General features: G+C 36.8%; 1 protein-coding gene across 2 annotated transcripts in view; it reads left to right on the top strand.

Annotated features, from left to right (window-relative positions):
- The window catches only part of NAALADL2 (N-acetylated alpha-linked acidic dipeptidase like 2), a 690507-nt gene that overhangs the window by 148177 nt on the left and 522452 nt on the right, over nt 1-19878 (top strand). For both annotated transcript variants that reach the window (XM_028101069.2, XM_088019029.1), the window contains exon 3: nt 19267-19386. In XM_028101069.2, coding sequence (XP_027956870.2) covers nt 19267-19386 — 120 coding nt within the window. The remainder of the gene's footprint in view (nt 1-19266; nt 19387-19878) is intronic.

The raw sequence follows: 19878 nt of genomic DNA, 5'->3' as shown, positions 1-19878 counted from the left end.
AAAACATGTCCAAAACCCAGAACAACAAAACCCCCAGGAGCCCGAGTGGGTCCTTGGAATCACCCCCATCTATTTGCTTTTCAATTTGCTCTGGCAAATTATTAATTATTCCTTGACCTAGGTGATATGGAAAAGCCGTAACATTACAACTTGTGTCCCTGTTTCCTCAGGAGGGCCCTCTGATAACCTGCTGGGCCGTTGGGTTGGCTTTTTGTGTTTCCTTGTAGCCACATCTCTAAGAGTTTCCTACACATTTATTTTATCAGTTATAAATGCTTAAATTTTCATTGTTTCATATAAAAGAAACCAAGGTCTACTACAGAACCATGGAACTACTTAAATGCCCATGAAGACATAAGTCATTTTGGGACCATTTAGCACTTACAAATGCCATAAAAACTACCATTTTTAAGAAAGAAGTCTTCAGAAAGATTTGAAGAAGCTTTTAAAAGGGAAAAATTAACTTTGCTGTCAATGTAGAAATATACTCTATGTTTGAAATACAGGCCTAAATAAAAGGGAGTAGTGTTAAAGGAATTAAAATGCAATTATGGATAAAACAAACACCTTGTATTTGGAGAATGTAATTTGAGAAATTAACCACGCAAATTAGATGAAGACACTAATGATAACTATTTTTAGAATTATATTAATAATTCAAATCTATTATACAAAGTACATAATAATTTAAATACTTACATCAATAAATTTATCGATGCTGATTTTTTAAGAACTTAACGATATTAGCATTATGATTTTCAAAAGCAAAGCAATTTCTAGGTGACTATTTTATATGCATATAGAATATTTGCATATATTTTCTGTACATATTTTAGACCGATGTATTATTGAAACTCGCATATTCTAATTAATAGAGTGTGGGTGATTTTCTGTATCTCTTCAGACCACTCTTAATTAAAATCAAGTTTGAGAGGTTGCTGCTGATGATTCAGGCTTACCTACTTTTTGATTTTGAGTACATTGTATTTGCATCAATTTCTATCAGGCTGTGCCGTTAACAAGTTCTTAAATTATTCTAGTCTGACTGCCAGCAAAGCTCCCCACTACTTTTGCTTTTGACAAGGTTATTTGTAAAAGAGGAGTGCCCCTTTCCTTTGAAGAGCTGTCATGTCCATTCATCATATGACTACTTTGTATAACTTCCAATTGTTGCTTTTTGGTAACAGTCTAAACAGCATTCGTGATATCTGAGATCTACTTGGAAAACCTACTTAGTGCCAGCATGATGGATGGTATACTTTGCAACTTTTTTGTAATTCTTTGTGTGCTAGAAAGGTGACATTGTTTACCCCATCATAATGACAGGTGGGTCAGTAGAGGGGTCCTAAGGAGAGTTGTCCTGTCAGATGCAAAATACATATAAAATGGATACATAAATAATTTAACGTGAGTGAGGTTAGCTTCAGGGAATAAACAATGATTTATATTTTTATTAAAAGATAAATATCAACTATAATGTCATCATACTGGTAAAGACATTGGTAGTGAGTGCTGACAATGTCTAGTCAGTTTTAAAAATAGAATATATGGCCTTATGTAATTCCTGTGCAATTATTTCTTTTGTCATTTGTGAAACCCACACAGATTCAGAAAAGCAAAGGAAACAATATTTAATATAGGTTGGTGAGATTTGAGCTGTGCTTATATTTTTGAACAGAGAATTTGTTTTCACTTTAATACACTTCATAGATTTGGGAATTTTCTTTCTGTTAAGTATTATTTTGTGTCTGAAAGTAAAAACAAATAATGCAATTTTATGGAGAAACTTATTTTCAGCAACTCATTAACTGTGCATAAGATAGGTTGTCATCAACACATTTTATCAGTGCCCCATGCCTCAGAGAGCCCAGAGTTGCATCCTGCCTTATTAACTGCACAACTGTGGGTTGCTCATTTTGGTTCTCTAAGCCTCAGTGTTCTCATCTGTATAGGGGAACAATAATAGTACCTCAACTGGTTGTTGTGGGCCAAAATGATGCAAACCATGTAGAGAGTGCATTGAGTGCACTTAGCACTCTGAAAGTGTTAGCTGTTGTTATTATGTGGTATAAAATAAACACATTTAAATGGGAGAAATTAAAATATGAGAACTATTTATCATGATTTGGAAGTACAAACTTTTTATCATTTGTCTGAATGTAATCTTCCTGTCTTCTGCTTAATATGACAAATATTAATCATTAGGGAGGAAAATGCCTTGTCAAGTATGAATAAATAAAAAAATACATATAACATCTGATCTGATTTTTAATTTAAAACTAAAGGCTCAAAGAAACTAGGAGTAAATATTTTATTTTTGAATGCAGAATGACAAATCATGTCCACTTGCGCCTGAAAAGAATTGCTTGTCTTCGTCTTGTAAAATATCAACCCGTAGTGTAACACATGAAATCTAAACACTATGTTGAATTGTATCAAGTAGTCTTAAAGAGAAAAAACATAACCACTGCATGGAATCCTTGGAGAACTTATAATCAGATATCTATTTTCTCTTTTAATATTCCTAAACAAAAACAAACTTATCGAGTGTTATGGCAAAAGGCAGAACTGTATACATTTGGCTGTGAATGCTTCCTGTTATAGATAAGAAAATTATCAGAAAGCTAAATAAAGGAATAGAATGGAATTGCATTATTTAAACTTTTGTTGTCTGGGTAAGAAGATGAAGCTACTGTCTCACCAACAGAAAAATGTGAACTTGGTGCAAGCAGTTTTTCAATGTTGAAAATGACTTTGCATTTTATTTGTCTCCCTTCTTTTCCCTTGTGGAATCCATCTTTTGGTCAACAGTGAGTGCACAATTGTGAGACAAATGGCTGTGAGCACACTTGTATATAATGTTGTTACCTTTTAAAAATCTGCATAAAATTTCTTGGCCCAATATGACATTTTCCTTCTGGTTTCATGAACTCTGTGCATGAACCAACTTAGTTAACAAAACAGTTCCATAATTGCTGCTTTTGTATTTGAACATAATAACCCTGGGGTTAATTTCCACATATTTAAAGTACATATTTTTCCTGTATTTAAAATTTAGACCGAAGCATTTACAAATACAGAAGTGACCTATCACAACATGTTGTCTAGAGTTAAATCGTTTGTTAGAGAGGTTACATCTTCTACCTGGGAAAGAGAACAAAAGCCTATTTTATGAAATAAAAGTTTTGAAACAAAAGATAGCTGAATTCAGCTAAGCGGTTGAAGTGCAATGAATTTTCTTTCCCTCTTCATTAAAACAAATATGGCATTTTTAGTGAGAAAGTATTTGACTACAAAGTTCTAATTTGATCAAAGTTATTTCTAAAATTCTGAATCATCAAAATTAAGTGTTATCTGACAGAAAATTCTAGGTCGGCATTTTTATTTTTAGTGTTGACATGATTTAAAGCATGCCACTTACCAAGTTACAAGATAATGTAACATTCTCAGCAAATTTAATTTATATTTTAATCTCCATAAAGTACTCGTATTTAAATATGTACCTTACAGATAGAATTTACCTCATTTCAGTAGGTGCTGCAAATTAAATTTTTTCAGAACTAGAAAGATCTATGGAAAAGTTGATCCCTAGGTTTATGTACTATTTCAGTACACTAATCTGATTGATTTTAAAAGAAGCAGAATTCTGTCACATTACTTTCATGGCCTCTAGGAAGAATTCTCTTGAATGAATTTGCAACTCCTTCAATATCCTTACTTTAATAAGTTGAGTATCATTTATTAAATAAAGTGCCCTGTGATTATTAATTTGTTTTTCCTTATATTTTAATTTGATGGTGAAAGATTAGGTGACTAATCCAGTGTTTAGCTATCTGGGTCTCGCTAATCTAACAAGAAACATTCAGCATTCAGCAAATGCATACTGGGTGCCTCTTAAGTGCCAGTCACAGGGGACAAAGTGATCAATAAGAAAGCTCTAGACACTGTGCGCATGCAGCTGGCCATCTAATAGGGGAAACTGTCAGTTAGATAAGCAATTGCAAACTGCGTGCTTGAAACTACTGTGAACGATAGCAAGATATTTAAATATTCTAAACTCGTTTCCTCATCTATAAAACGGGCAGAAGTACCTCCCAAATGTGAATCTTCTGAAGATAGACTGAACACAATTGATACGCTCTCCTTAGTAAAATGTCTAGCACAGAGGACATAAATGGTTAAATATCCATCCCCCTTTATCATGTCATAAACTCGTGACCACTTCAGTCCTCCTCCCAACCCTCCCTTCCTCTCTCTCCCAAAAGCCCTATGTTCAATGTCCAACTTTCTAATAGCTGGCAGTTTTCTGTGAACTCCTCTTGCCCTCATCTCTCTCTTGCTTTCTTCTCCTTCTCTCCTCTTTCTACTTTGCCAAGACCTAGGCACCAGCTTCAGCTCCTACCTCTAATGTATACCTGCTTCTGTTTTCAGCCACCTAGGAAAGCCCTGAGTAATACACTGCTCTACCACTTAAAAGGCCAGGTACAGGTGTCCCAGTGGTGCGCTGGAATGGTTCAAGTCAGCTTGTTCTGGCTAGTGGAAGTCCATTCTGTGAGTCTTTCCTAATTCTGGTCTGATATTTAAACCACAAAAATTATAAATCTACACATCACGGATTGCCCCCCCACACACACACACCAAGATACATTTTACTAACATACAGCTTCTCTGCACTCAGTAAGCAGCAAGAAACTGGTTTTCCAATTACAGCATGGCCACAATATTCGGGTAGGGTACACAGAGGCAAGAACAATGCTACAGAGACCACTCAAAAGTCAGTAACAGAATTGTAAGGGGCAGAGAACTCCCTTCTGGTTTCCATCTGAAAGGGGAAGTTCCTTAGATAAGCTTTACCTTTCACTCAGAACTATTGGAAGATCAAGAGGTAAATTCTTTTTCCAAGAATTCCCTCAAATTGCCTGTCAGAGGGGCCCCTGGGTGGCTTAGTCGTTAAGCATCTGCCTTTGGCTCAGGTCATGATCCCAGGGTGCAGGGGTAGAGCCCCGCATCGGGCTCCATGCTCCGTGGGAGGCCTGCTTTTTCCCTCTCTCTCAGCCCCTGCTTGTGTTCCCTCTCTCGCTGTGTCTCTCTCTGTCAAATAAATAAATAAAATCTTTAAAAAAAAATTATCTGTCCGATGTAACCCCTTCTGGGATACTTGGAGCATTTTACAAAACATCAACTGATCTTCCATCCTCTTTCTCGAGCAACTGAGACTGGTCCACCAGCTTCCTGCCTGGACTCTCAACACAGTGACCCTCTGTCCCAATTGTCCTATACCCTGATGCCAGGAGACATGATTGAGTCATTCCAGGTTACTTATCTCCAAAGCAGTTAGCCAGTGCTGCTGCTGTTATTTTTTACTTCATTTCAAGAATCTTCCTAGTTGACTGCAGGCAAACAGAGTAAATAAGTTAAACATGTGGAAAGTGATAAAGTTGCAGAAACTCTCATAACCAGTTATTGCTGATATTCATGGAAATGTCAATGGAGTAGGATTAACCTCTTCTACATTCATTTATATTCTCCATTCTCATGATGAGAAAGAATAATCTAGATCTATCTTCTCTATACTACTTTTGTTTCTAGGATTTGTCAACCAATTGGGCCAAATCTTCTTTTCAGTTTATAAATATTTTTAAGGCTCCTTTTTGGAAAAAGCAGACCAACCAACCAACATACTCTCACCCCGCTCAGCTGCATGTGTACCAGCTAACTCTTGCTACTGACTATTGTGTATCACCTAACTATTGTTCTTTCCTTCATTGATAAATTTCCTGAAATTCCATCCCTATCTAATCTCTACCCGTATAAGAAAATAAATAACTTCCTATTTCAATGTTCCATAGTCATGTTTTACTCCTTAACATATTAAATGTCTTTGTTTCATTTGATAGAGCTCTTCATTCATTTGTTCTTAACCTCTGTCTAAAAAGTTCTTTCCCCCCATGAGTGCATGGCTTCTCATCAATTGGATGTGATCTCCATAGCAATGCCTGCCCTGACATTCTTATTAAAATAATTCCTTATCACCCTCTATTACATTACCCCTTCCTTATTGTTGTTAGGGCATATCATAACTGAAAGTCTTCTGACTTGTTAGTGTCTTTGTTTACCTTTTTATTGTTGACCTTCTAGCAAGAGAAAGTCACCAGAGCATGAAGGCACCTTTTGTAGTTCATTTTCCTCCATACCTTCAGAAATTAGAATATAACATGACACATACTATTGGAAAATGAAATAATTCCTCTTTAGTACACTCTTCGTTGGACTTCCATAATTATGTTTTCCTCCTAATTCTCTACATATTTTTCATAATCTCTCTTTTAAAAGACATATTTTCAGCTGTCAAAATGACTTTAACAAAAACAAGGCAAAGGAAAGATACTCTGATGGTTATTTTTAAATTTTTGGCCAAATAATACAAATATCTAAGTATTTTGTAAGGTAGTATTTATTAAAATTAGGAAAACTTAAAGTATATTTTCTTCTCAACAAATCTAATTTTTCTTACTCTAGTATCTTATTCTTAACTTACATAATTCTGTCTATTGACTTTGGAGATTATAGACTTGAAACATAGAGATATAAACCCAACAGAATTGTGCTTCACTTTTGTTAAATTTCTATTTTACAATAGTTTTAACTCAATTTTTCATCCTTTAGATGGATGTGCAATACATATTAGATTATTATAAAACATTTTGCAAATTTTTAAAATAATTACTATATGTCAAGACAACTAAAAACTACTCTGGCTTATCTTTGTTATTTCTGCTATAGAAATGTGGTCATCATGTCAGGAAGCCTTGCATTTAGTATATCATTGTAGCAAATACTTTTTTCAGCAAGTGTATATATTACAGTAAAACAAAATGATAAAATTGACAAGCACCTCTTTATCTGATCTTTTACACCAAAACCAGCAAAATGGATCGTGTCTCATGCTTAATGCTGGATTCAGTTGGGATGTATGAGTTTAGCACACTAGCTGGTATCCCTTCTAATTGGTTAGGAGTGCATTTTAACTGATTAGTACTTGTGTTCCAGTTATTAAAGATTTTAAATAGCTAAATATTATTTAAATAATTAATAGTTTTTAAATATTAATAGTTATTTAACCTTAAAATATTAATTATTTTATACAGCTCCCTACTTATGCCAACCCCTAGTTGGTCTTCATTAGCTAGATTACCATCCTGAGAAGGAGTTTGAAAAGATGATGACTGATTAGTGATGTCTACCATAGGAGTGGGAGGAAACAGTATTGCTTTTCATGCTTTGGTACAGTGTGGTTTCCATGATAATATCTGTGTGATAGAAAGCCATTGAGTGAACTAAAAAAGAAGTGCTAATAAAATTCTAGCAGTTGGGGGGTGGAGCAAGATGGCAGAGGAGTAGGAGAACTGAATTTCGTCTGGTCCCAGGAATTCAGCTGGATAGGGATCAAACCATTCTGAACACCTACGAACTCAACAGGAGATCGAAGAAAAGTATAGCAATAACTCTCTGAACAGAAAAGCGACCGCTTTCTGGAAGGTAGGATGTGCGGAGAAGTGAATCTGAGGTGATATTCGGGAGGATAGACGGCAGGGGGAGGGGGCCTCCGTCGGCTGCTTCTGGCAAGTGATAGAGCCGCGGAGCACACAATCGGAACTTTTAGAAGTTGGCTCCGCTGAGGGACGTCGCTCCAGTGGCTAAGTGGGGGGTGGAACCCTCACGGGACAGTGTGGTCTCAGAACCCTCGGGGTCACAGAAAGACCGGGGGGTGCCTGAGTGTGGAAGAGCTCCCGGGTATCGGAGCAGGGAAGCCGGCTGCAGAGACGGAGCTGAGACCTGGGCTCTCAGCTCGGGGTTGCCATAAACTGTGATCTGTGGCACAGTAGGGACACGGCTTCTCCAGCAGGGACCCAACAAGTGGCAGATCCAGGGAGACTCCCCATACTCCCCCGTGGAGGAGCGGCACACGAGCGCACCGCAGGGATCTGCTGGGTTTGGAGACTCCATACGGGGTCGTGCCCCAGAGATAGAAACGCTCGGTCACAGGCTGGGTGAGCACGGAGTGCGGCCAGAGACCAGAGAGATGGGAGTGACTGCTTTTCTCTGGAGGCGCACTGAGGAGTGGGGCCCTGAGCTCTCGGCTCCTCCGGGACAGAGATTGGGAGGCTGACATTTTCATTCTCGTCCTCCAAAGCTGTACCGAGAGCTTGCAGGGAATAAAAGCGCCCGAGAGCAAACCCCAGCAGATTACTTAGCCCGGACTGGCAAGGGCGGGGCAATTCCGACTCCGGCAAAGACATTTGGGAACCACGGCAACAGACCCCTCCCCCAGAAGATCAGCACGAACAGCCAGCCGTGACCAAGTTTACTGATCAATGAGAACAGCAGAACTCCAACGCTAGGGAAATACTGAACATAGAATGCATGGCTTTTTTTAACCATAATTCTTTAGTCTTTCAAAGTTAATTCTTTTTAACTGTTTTTTTTTTTTTATTTTTTCTTTTACCCTTTTTCAACCAACATCTTATCAATCCCTTTTTTTAAAAAACATTTCTATTTTTCATTTTTAGAGTCATATTCTATTCCTTCATAGTAGTTACCCTTATTTTTGGCATATATATATAAGTTGTTCTCTCTTTAAAATTTTGAGATACAGTTTCTTCTATCAGATCAAAATATACCCTAAATCTCTAGTGTATGGCTTTGTTCCAGTCTCCTGCCTGATCACATTCTCACCCTTCTTTTTTTCTTTTTTTCTTTTTTTTAACCCACTTCTTTCTTTTTTCAAACAACTTCTTATCAATTCCTTTTATAAAATGTTTTATAATTTACATCTTTACAGTCATATTCCATCCTTTCATCATATCAACCCTTATTTTTGTACATATATAAGTTTTTTTTCTTTAAAATTTTGGGAGGCACTTTCTTCTAACAGACCAAAATACACCCAAAATCTAGTGTGTGGCGCTGATCTATGCACTAGCGTGATCATATTTGATCATATTCTATTTTTTTTGTTTTGTTCTGTTTTTGTTTGTTTTTATCTTTATCTTTTTCTTTTTTTTTTCTTTTTCTTTTTTCTCTCTTTCCCTTTCTTTTACCCTGGTTTCAGGTCTTTTCTGATTTGTTTAGAGTATATTTTCTGGGGACGTTGTTACCCTGTTAGCATTTTGTTCTCTCACTCATCTATTCTCCTCTGGACAAAATGACAAGACGGAAAAAATCACATCAACAAAAAGAACAAGAGGTAGTACCGACAGCCGGGGACCTACTCAATATGGACATTAGTACAATGTCGGACCTAGAGTTCAGAATCATGATTTTAAAGATACTAGCTGGGCTTGAAAAAAGCATAGAAGTTATTAGAGAAACCCTCTCTGGAGAAATAAAAGTACTAAAATCTAACCAAGTCGAAATCAAAAAGGCTATTAATGAGGTGCAATAAAAATGGGGGTGCTAACTGCTAGGATATATGAGGCAGAAGAGAGAATCAGTGATATAGAAAACCAAATGATGGACAATAAAGAACCTGAGATAAAAGATAAACAACTACTGGATCACGAGGGCAGAATTCGAGAGATAAGCAATACCATAAGACAAAACATTAGAATAACTGAGATCCCAGAAGAAGAAGAAAGAGAGAGGGGGGCAGAAGGTATATGGGAGCAAATTATAGCAGAGAACTTCCCTAATGTGGGGAAGGAAACAGGCATGAAAATCGAGGAGGCACAGAGAACCCCTCTCTAAATCAATAAAAATAGGTCAACACCCCGACATCTAATAGTAAAACTTACAATTCTCAGAGACAAAGAGAAAATCCTGAAAGCAGCTCCGGAGAAGAGATAAGTAACCTACAATGGTAGAAACATGAGATGGGCAACAAACCTATCCACAGAAACCTGGCAGGCCAGAAAGGACTGGCATGATATATTCAGAGCACTAAATGAGAAAAATATGCAGCCAAAAATACTATATCCAGCTAGACTGTCATTGAAAATAGAAGGAGAGATGAAAAGCTTCCAGGACAAACAAAAACTAAAGGAATTTGCAAACATGAAACCAGCCCTACAAGAAATATTGAAAGGGGTCCTCTAAGCAAAGAGAGAGCCTAAAAGCAACATCGACCAGAAAGGAACACAGACAATATACAGTAACAGTCACCTTACAGGCAGTACAATGGCACTAAATTCATATCTTTCAGTAGTTACCCTGAATGTAAATGGGCTAAATGCCCCAATCAAAAGACACAGGCTATCAGATTGCATTAAAAAAAAGACCCTTCGATATGCTGTCGGCAAGAGACTCATTTTAGGCCCAAAGACACCCCCAGATTGAAAGTGAAGGGGTGGAAAACCATTTACCATGCTGATGGATACCAAAAGAAAGCTGGGGTGGCAATCCTTCTATCAGACAAATTAGATTTTAAACGAAAGACTGTAATAAGAGATGAGGAAGGACACTATATCCTACCTAAAGGGTCTATCCAACAAGAAGATTTAACAATTGTAAATATCTATGCCCCTAACATAGGAACAGCCAATTATATAAGGCAATTAATAGCAAAAGCAAAGAAACACATTGACAACAATACAGTAATATTGGGGGACTTTACACCCCCCTAACTGAAAAGGACAGATCATCTAAGCAAAAGATCAACAAGGAAATATAGACTTTAAATGACACATTGGACCAAATGGACTTCACAGACATATTCAGAACATTCCATCCCAAAGCCATGGGCTACACATTCTTCTTTGGTGCCCATGGAACATTCTCCAGAATAGATCACATCCTAGGTCACAAATCAGGTCTCAACTGGTGCCAGAAGATTGGGATTCTTCCCTACATATTTTCAGACCACAATGCTTTGAATCTAGAACTCAATCACAAGACAAAAGTCGGAAAGAACTCAAATACATGGAGGCTAAAGAGCATCCTACTAAAGAATGAATGGGTCAACCAGGAAATTAAAGAGGAATTAAAAAAATTCATGGAAACCAATGAAAATGAAAACACAACTGTTCAAATTCTTCGGGATGCAGCAAAGGCAGTCCTAAAGGAAATTATATAACAATACAAGCCTTTCTCAAGAAACAAGAAAAGTCTCAAATACACAACCTAACCCTACACCTGAAGGAGCGGGAGAAAGAACAGCAAATAAAGCTTAAACCCAGCAGGAGAAGAGAAATAATAAAGATCAGAGCAGAAATCAATGAACTAGAAACCAAAAGAACCATAGAACAGATCAACGAAACTAGGAGCTGGTTCTTTGAAAGAATTAACAAGATTGATAAATCCCTGGCCAGACTTAGCAAAAAGAAAAGAGAAATGACCCAAATCAACAAAATCATGAATGAAAGAGGAGAGATCACAACCAACACCAAAGAAATACAAACAATTATAAGAACATATTATGAGCAACTTTATGCCAGCAAATTAGATAACCTGGAAGAAATGGATGCATTCCTAGAGATGTATCAACTACCAAAACTAAACCAGGAAGAAATAGAAAACCTGAACAGACCTATAACCACTAAGGAAATTGAAGCAGTCATCAAAAATCTCCCAACAAACAAAAGCCCAGGGCCAGATGGCTTCCCAGGGGAATTCTACCAAACATTTAAAGAAGAATTAATACCTATTCTTCTGAAACTGTTCCAAAAAATAGAAATGGAAGGAAAACTTCCAAACTCATTTTATGAGGCCACCATTACCTTGATCCCAAAACCAGACAAAGACCCCATCAAAAAGGAGAATTACAGACCAAGATCCTTGATTAACATGGGTGCAAAAATTGTCACTAAAAACTAGCCAATAGGATCCAACAGTACATTTAAAGGATTATTCAACACGACCAAGTGGGATTTATCCCTGGGCTGCAAGACTGGTTCAACATCCGCAAATCAATCAACGTGATACAGTATATTAACATAAGAAAGAAGAATCATATGATCCTCTCAATAGATGCAGAGAAAGCATCTGACAAATTACAGCATTTTTTCTTGATCAAAACTCTTCAGAGTATAGGGATAGAGGGTACATACCTCAATATCATAAAAGCCATCTATGAAAAACCTACAGCGAATATCATTCTCAATGGGGAAAAACTGAGAGCTTTCCCCTAAGGTTAGGAATGAGGCAGGGATGTCCACTGTCACCACTGCTATTCAACATAGTATTAGAAGTCCTAGCCAAAGCAATCAGACAACAAAAAGAAATAAAAGGCATCCAAATTGGCAAAGATGAAGTCAAACTCTCACTGTTTGCAAATGATATGATACTTTATGTGGAAAACCCAAAAGATTCCATCCGAAAACTACTAGAACTCATACAGGAATTCAGTAAAATGGCAGAATATAAAATCAATGCACAGAAATCAGTGACATTCCTATACACCAACAACAAGACAGAAGAAAGAGAAATTAAGGTGTCGATCCCATTTACAATTGCACCCAAAACCATAAGATACCTAGGAATAAATCTAACCAAAGAGGCAAAGGATCTGTACTCAGAAAACTATAAAATACTCATGAAAGAAACTGAGGAAGACACAAAGAAATGGAAAAACATTCCATGCTCATGGATTGGAAGAACAAACATTGTGAAGATGTCAGTGCTACCTAGAGCAATCTACACATTCAATGCAATCCCCATTAAAATACCATCCACTTTTTTTAAAGAAATGGAACAAATAATCCTAAAATTTGTATGGAACCAGAAAAGACCACAAATATCCAGAGGAATATTGAAAGAGAAAAGCAAAGCTGGTGGCATCACAATTCCGGACTTCCAGCTCTATTACAAAGCTGTCATCATCAAGACAGTATGGTCCTGGCACAAAAACAGACACATAGTTCAATGGAACAGAATAGAAAGCCCAGACTTGGACCCTCAACTCTATGGTCAACAAATCTTCAACAAAGCAGGAAAGAATGTCCAGTGGAAAAAAGACAGTCTCTTCCTTACACAAATAGTGTTGGGAAAATTGGACAGCCACATGCAGAAGAATGAAACTGGACCATTTCCTTACACCACACACAAAAATAGACTCCAAATGGATGAAAGACCTAAATGTGAGACAGGAGTCCATCAAAATCCTAAAGGAGAACACAGGCAGCAACGTCTTGGACCTCAGCCGCAGCAACTTCTTCCTAGAATCATCGCCAAAGGCAAGGGAAGCAAGGGCAAAAATGAACTATTGGGACTTCATCAAGATAAAAAGCTTTTGCACAGCAAAAGAAACAGTCAACAAAACCAAAAGACAACCGACAGAATGGGAGAAAATATTTGCAAATGACATATCAGATAAAGGGCTAGTATCCAAAATCTAAAAAGAACTTACCAAACTCAACACCCAAAGAACAAATAATCCAATCAAGAAATGGGCAGAACATGAGCAGACATTTTTCCAAAGAAGACATCCAAATGGCCAACAGACACATGAAAAAGTGCTCACCATCGCTTGACATCAGGGAAATCCAAATCAAAACCTCAATGAGATAGCAGCTCACACCAGTCAGAATGGCTAAAATTAACAAATCGGGAAACAACAGATGTTGGCGGGGATGTGGAGAAAGGGGAACCCTCCTACACTGTTGGTGGGAATGCAAGTTGGTGCAGCCACTCTGGAAAACAGTATGGAGGTTCCTCAAAAAGTTGAAAATAGAGCTACCCTACGACTCAGCAATTGCACTACTGGGTATTTACCCCAAGGATACAAATGTAGGGATCCAAAGGGGTAGGTGCACCCCAATGTTTATAGCAGCAATGTCCACAATAGCCAAACTGTGGAACGAGGTGAGATGTCCATTGACAGATGAATGGATAAAGAAGAAGTGGTGTATATATATACAATGGAATATTATGCAGCCATCAAGAGGAATGAGATCTTGCCATTTGCAATGACATGGATGGACCTGGAGGGTATTATGCTGAGCGAAATAAGTCAATCAGAGAAAGACATGTATCATATGACCTCACTGAGATGAGATATTCTTAATCTCAGGAAACAACCTGAGGGTTGCTGGAGTGGGGGGTTGTGGGAGGGATGGGGTGGCTAAGTGATAGACATTGGGGAGGGTATGTGTTATGGTGAGCGCTGTGAATTGTGGAAGACTGTTGAGTCACAGATTTGTACCTCTGAAACAAATAATGCAATATATGTGAAACAAAAAAAAAAGAAGAAGATAGCAGGAGGGGAAGAATGAAGGGGGGAAAATCGGACGGGGAGACGAACCATGAGAGACGATGGACTCTGAAAAACAAACTGAGGGTTCTAGAGGGGAGGGAGGGTGGGGGGATGGGTTAGCCTGGTGATGGGTATTAAATAGGGCACATTCTGCGTGGAGCACTGGGTGTTATGCACAAACAATGAATCATGGAACTCTACATCAAAAACTAATGATGTAATATATGGTGATTAACATAACAATAAAAAATTTTAAAAAAAATTTCAATAAAGGACAATTCCATCTATTTTTTTTAAGATTTTTTTTTTATTTATTCATTTGAGACACAGAGATACAGAAAGAGAGAGAGAGAGAGCATGAGCAGGGAGGGAGAGGGAGAAGCAGGCTCCCCGCTGAGCCAGGAGCCAGATGGGGGACTGGATCCCAGGACCCTGGGATCATGACCTGAGCTGAAGGCAGACACTTAACCATCTGAGCCACCCAGGTGCCCCAGGACAATTCCATCTTTAGAAAAAAAAATTCTAGCAGTCTCTGAATTTTGACGTCTTCATAAATATTAACATGTTAATGCCTTCTAGAAAAGACAGATATAAACATGGGAGGACTTTTTGATTTTTATAAGTTTTTAATAGACATAAACACGAATTTGAAGAGGATTCAAAGCTAGATTATATGATAGTAGTAAATTTCTGAAGTAAAACTTGTATTTCGGTAACTAGTACTTCTGATGACACTGTATTTTGTCAGTATGAGAATTTCTTGGGTTTACCTTTCTGACTCTGATTAGAAAATTATTGTTTTAGTCAAAGCAGCAATGCTTTTCAAAACTTCTGTACATTCGGAATCTATTAGAGAGGAGCTAACAGGATCCAGAGTGATTGATTTGGTTGAAAATGTCAAGTCTGAAAAATTTCAAAGCATACATCATTTCATAAGCATGAATAATTTTTGCTACCTCAAGAGAGAAGAGAAACATGGCACTGGATTGTTCGTCACTGTGGAGCACAGACCACCCACAGGTAGACGGCCCTAGATATTCTTCTCTGACCTAGTTATTTCCATGATTGTCCTATTTATTTTATTTAGCTGGCTACAGAAAATAACAATTCTATTCATTTCTCTTAGTTATTCCTTTCTGTTGCTTTTGCTAAGGATATTCTCACCATTTTTGTGTAGAAGCATAAAACAACTGATATAACAGAATAACACTTTTTAATGTTTTGAATTTTTGTTATCTGGTTTATGATTCCTTCTACTCACATATTTTGCCACAAAAGATAATTGTATTTTAATATTTAGTGTTTATTTTGAAATCATGCCACTTTTTCTCTTAGGTGCTACCACACTCTCTGCTGTCATTGCAATACTTTAAAATCTTTAATGAAGTATAAAATATTTGTTTTTTTGTTACAGTTGTTGCTGTTGTTTTCAGTTCTTTGTCTTTAGTCAAAAATTAAAGAATAGAATTTAAATAAAAATTAATGTGTGGATTGGGGTGCCTGGGTGGCTCAGTTGGTTAGGCGTCTGCCTTCGGCTCAGGTCATGATCTCATGGTCCTGGGATCAAGCCCGCATCGGGCTCCCTGCTCAGAGGGGAGTCTCCTTCTCCCTCTCCTGCTGCCCCTCCCTCTGGCTCATGTTCTCTCACTCTCTTCCTCTCTCTCAAGTGAATAAATAAAATCTTTATAAAAAATAATGTGTAGACTTTTTTATATCTCTCCCAGGTTAAATAAAAAAAAAAAACCCAAAAAACAAAACAGAACTAGTTCCATTTTACTTTGCACCTCTCAATTACTCCCTCCTATGTGTCAGGGAAGTCCTCAATGGAAAAGCTGGTGCACACAAGTGAATGGTTCAAGTACATAGGTTCCTTCTCATTTGATATTTTCCAAAGGGACTGGTCAGATGTAACTTAATCCTTGTATTTGGACATAAATTAAACATAGTACCACAGTTGGTTGACTGGATGATTGTCTAGTGTGACAGAATACATAAAATAAGAAAGGTTCATTGTAGAAACAAGAAGGTGTGGAAAGAAATGGCTTGACATTTTATCATATCATTGTATATTGATTTGTGTCTTAGAAAAATTCAATGTGCTTTCTTGCAGCTGTGATTTTTCAGTTTGCTTAAAGGTAAATAGGAAAGACTTTCAGGAAGGACCTGATTCAGAGGCATCTTTTGAAGACAATAGATACATTTTTATTATCACCTGTCAAACCATGAGAACACTGATTTCTGTAATTATTGATTTTTAATGCAGAAGCCAAAATACATTGGTATAATGATGCTGTGTTGAGGACTAGCTTTGTGAAAAAAGAAAAAAAAAAACCCTCTTCTTACGTGTTAAAATGCTTGAATCTGTTGATGTGCTATTTAAAGAAAGATAATTAAAGAGCTCTTTAATTAAAATTGCCATTGAGGCAAGTATTGCTATTTTCCAATAATGTAAACTGGTGTTTTTGTAACTCTCATATCGTTCTGGTATATACACAAACAAAAAGTCAAAGTCTAGCTCACACCATCTCAAACCAGCATGATCATCCCCCGGCCTCTCCTAAATGAAAAATATGTTCATTAATATAACCAATTGAGTAATATCCCTGTTTTAAGATGATATCAGTGAATCACACATAACTAGTAGGTAGCTTAAAAATTTAAATGAATAATATGAATTCTCTCATTTTTCCAGTGTGATGATTATTAATATTATGTGATCATTTATTTAATCAGGCTTTTAAAATCATAAATCCATGGTTATTTATATTGTAATGGTATTAGCAAACTCAAAAATTATATTAATAAGGCACTGCTTTAAATCCCATTTTAATAGGAACAAAATTGTTATCCAAAACCATTCTGACAGAAGAGCTTTTAACAAGGTTTTCTTTCTTTTTTTTTTTTTTTAGTTTTTGCTGTAGTGTTCCATGATTCATTGTTTGCATATAACATCCAGTACTCCATTGAATACATGCCCTCCTTAATACCCATCACCAGGCTAACCCATCCCCCCACCCCCTCCCCTCTAGAACCCTCAGTTTGCTCTCAGGGTCCATAGTCTGTTTTCTTAAGAAATCCATTTGAAAGTACAGCTTAACTTTTCAGAGATATCATATAAACTATAATTGTTTCAATTTAAGACCTATAAGCCAACAGTGTATGCTGGACATCTCGGTGAGGAGTGAGAAATGTGCATGATGGGCCTTCATTGAGGAAAATTTTATATCTATCTATCTATCTATCTATCTATCTATCTATCTATCTATATATATATATATAAGAGATGAGTCCAGTGAGGTCCTCATGAGAGTCAGAAATAAATCACTGTGGGATTCAAAGTAGAGAAGGTCACATACTTGGGCAACAGGGAAATACAGTTCATCAGAAGGTAACATTTGATTGTTCCATGACAATGAATCATGGAATACTACATCAAAAACTAATGATGTAATGTATGGTGATTAACATAACATAATAAAATAAACAAAACAAAACAACAACAACAACAAAAGAAGGTAACATTTGAAAAGGGCTTTACTCTATCAGTAAAGTTTTGCCAGATGCAGATGAATGAAATGATTAAGGAAATACTTCATGCCAGAAATGTTTCCTCTAACAAATTTGCTGGTATCTTGGTGGTGTTTGCATGTGCTTCTAAAAACAGAATCCTCTCTTCATATGAGTCCTCTGTGGAAGGCCTCTGCATGAAATTGGCCAAAGAAATTAGCTCCACTTGAGAAAGGTGGAAAGTTAAAGGTCTGGATTCTCCAGCTTTATTCTTTCACTATTTTACACCACTAACTCCTTAATGTCTCAATGTATATATGCTGTAGTTTTAAACAGGACATTCCGTATTATAATGTTATCATTGGAAAGCATAATAATTGCTGTTTTTTTAAAGACTTATTTATTTTTGAGGTGGGGGGGCACAGAAGGAGAGAATCTTCAAGCAGACTCCCCACTGAGCACAGAGTGTGGCATGGGACTCGATCTCACAAACCTGAGATCATGACCTGAGCTGAAAACAAGTCAGATGATTAACCGACTAAGCTACCCAGGCACCCCTACGATTACTATTTTAATAATAGAAATTATGGAAACTAAATCTAAAAGGAATCATCTTGGATCACAGGAATATGTGTTTGATAGAACCCTCAGTATGGTACTTTTCAAGGAGAAGGAAAGGGGCAACTACATAGAGGATTCTCATTAAAATCTCCAGAAAGGATAAAATTTTAACATTAATAAAAGGGGACTTTTAAAAATAAGAAATATTTGATGTAGAATATAAGATAACTGTAAGGAGGTTAGTGGGAAATGTGACAGAAATTGTAGTCTGGGCTCATGTTCTAAAATCCTTGAATGCCAGACTGGCACATATGGTTGGTTGTACAGGTTGTATCCTGCATAACCCAAGGGGTTGTCATTCACACTGAATATATGTACCACCTGAACAGCTGTGTATGATGGACTTAATTTGGATAACAATTGAGAGAGCCTTTGAATTGTTTGTAAGTCTAAGAATGGTATGATTTTTGTTGAAAGGTAAGGACGTTAATCTTATATTTTGTAAAATGTTTCAAATTCCAGAAACATAAATATATAATATGCCAAATTTGATCATCTCTTAGAGGAATGAACTGAGGTTGTAACTTGTTTAAAAGGGAGAGGGCAAAGGAAAAATGAATCTAAAACTTGTAAAAAAATTTTTATTTAAATTCAATTTAGTTAACATATAGTTTATTATTAGTTTCAGGGGTAGAATTTAGTGATTCATCAGTTGCATATAACACCCAGTGCTCATTACATCAAGTATCCTCCTTAATGCCCATCATCCAGTTACCCCATCCCCCACCGATCACCCCTCTAGCACCCCTCAATTTGTTACTCTAAACCATTTTTTTAAGTGACCAGAGGAATTGTTGTATCCTAATAGAAATAGGAAGATCATGTCTGTAGTGATTGGGTCAGGGTAAGAGTAGAAATAGTTCTCTTTTGAATATTTCAAATTATTGTGAATGATTTTGTCATACTAAATGGACAGTTTGCTGTATTTTTCTTTTTCTCTTCTCTTTCAGGCTGAAGTCATTGATGTGGGTTATGGAAATGCAGATGATTTAAAAAGGATTCAAAAAATGAAAAATACAACGAATCAGATTGCACTCCTGAAATTAGGAAAATTGCCATTACTTTATAAGGTTGGTCCAATGCTGTTTGTTGGTGGTAGGGTGGTGTGTGTGTGTATGTATATATAAATATATGTATTTATATATATATATATATGTTTTTAGTGACATGCCTCTGTGAGTGGAGAGAAAGAGAGAGAGACCTGGAAGAAGGGAAAAAGAGAGGCACAAAGAGTCAGAGAATGTCACACGAGATGACTTTACCAAAAGAGAACATTTTAAATTAAAATCTTTAAGAGAAAAATTAATGTTCTTATTACTTAAGACAGAAGATACTTTAAGCCGGATATTGGAGTTTGTAGGACCTTGATAAAATTGGCATACTCTTTATAATAATACCAATGTGGAATGCTAGAAATGAAAACCAGAGTTTCCTCTTATGACATAGGACATATGTGAAACTTCTTTTATCAAAACTGACTAATTACTGTATGCTTTGTGTTAGACCAGTATCTAGCAGATTTATTCTCCTTAGTGATTGATTTTGTCAACTGTATAACTTCA

Source organism: Eumetopias jubatus, unplaced genomic scaffold (assembly GCF_037043125.1).
Source record: "Eumetopias jubatus isolate StellerSeaLion01/CBP00866 unplaced genomic scaffold, mEumJub1_p1.0 scaffold_1, whole genome shotgun sequence".
In the NCBI taxonomy this organism is placed as follows: domain Eukaryota; kingdom Metazoa; phylum Chordata; class Mammalia; order Carnivora; family Otariidae; genus Eumetopias; species Eumetopias jubatus.
This window is presented reverse-complemented; position numbering and strand designations above follow the sequence as displayed.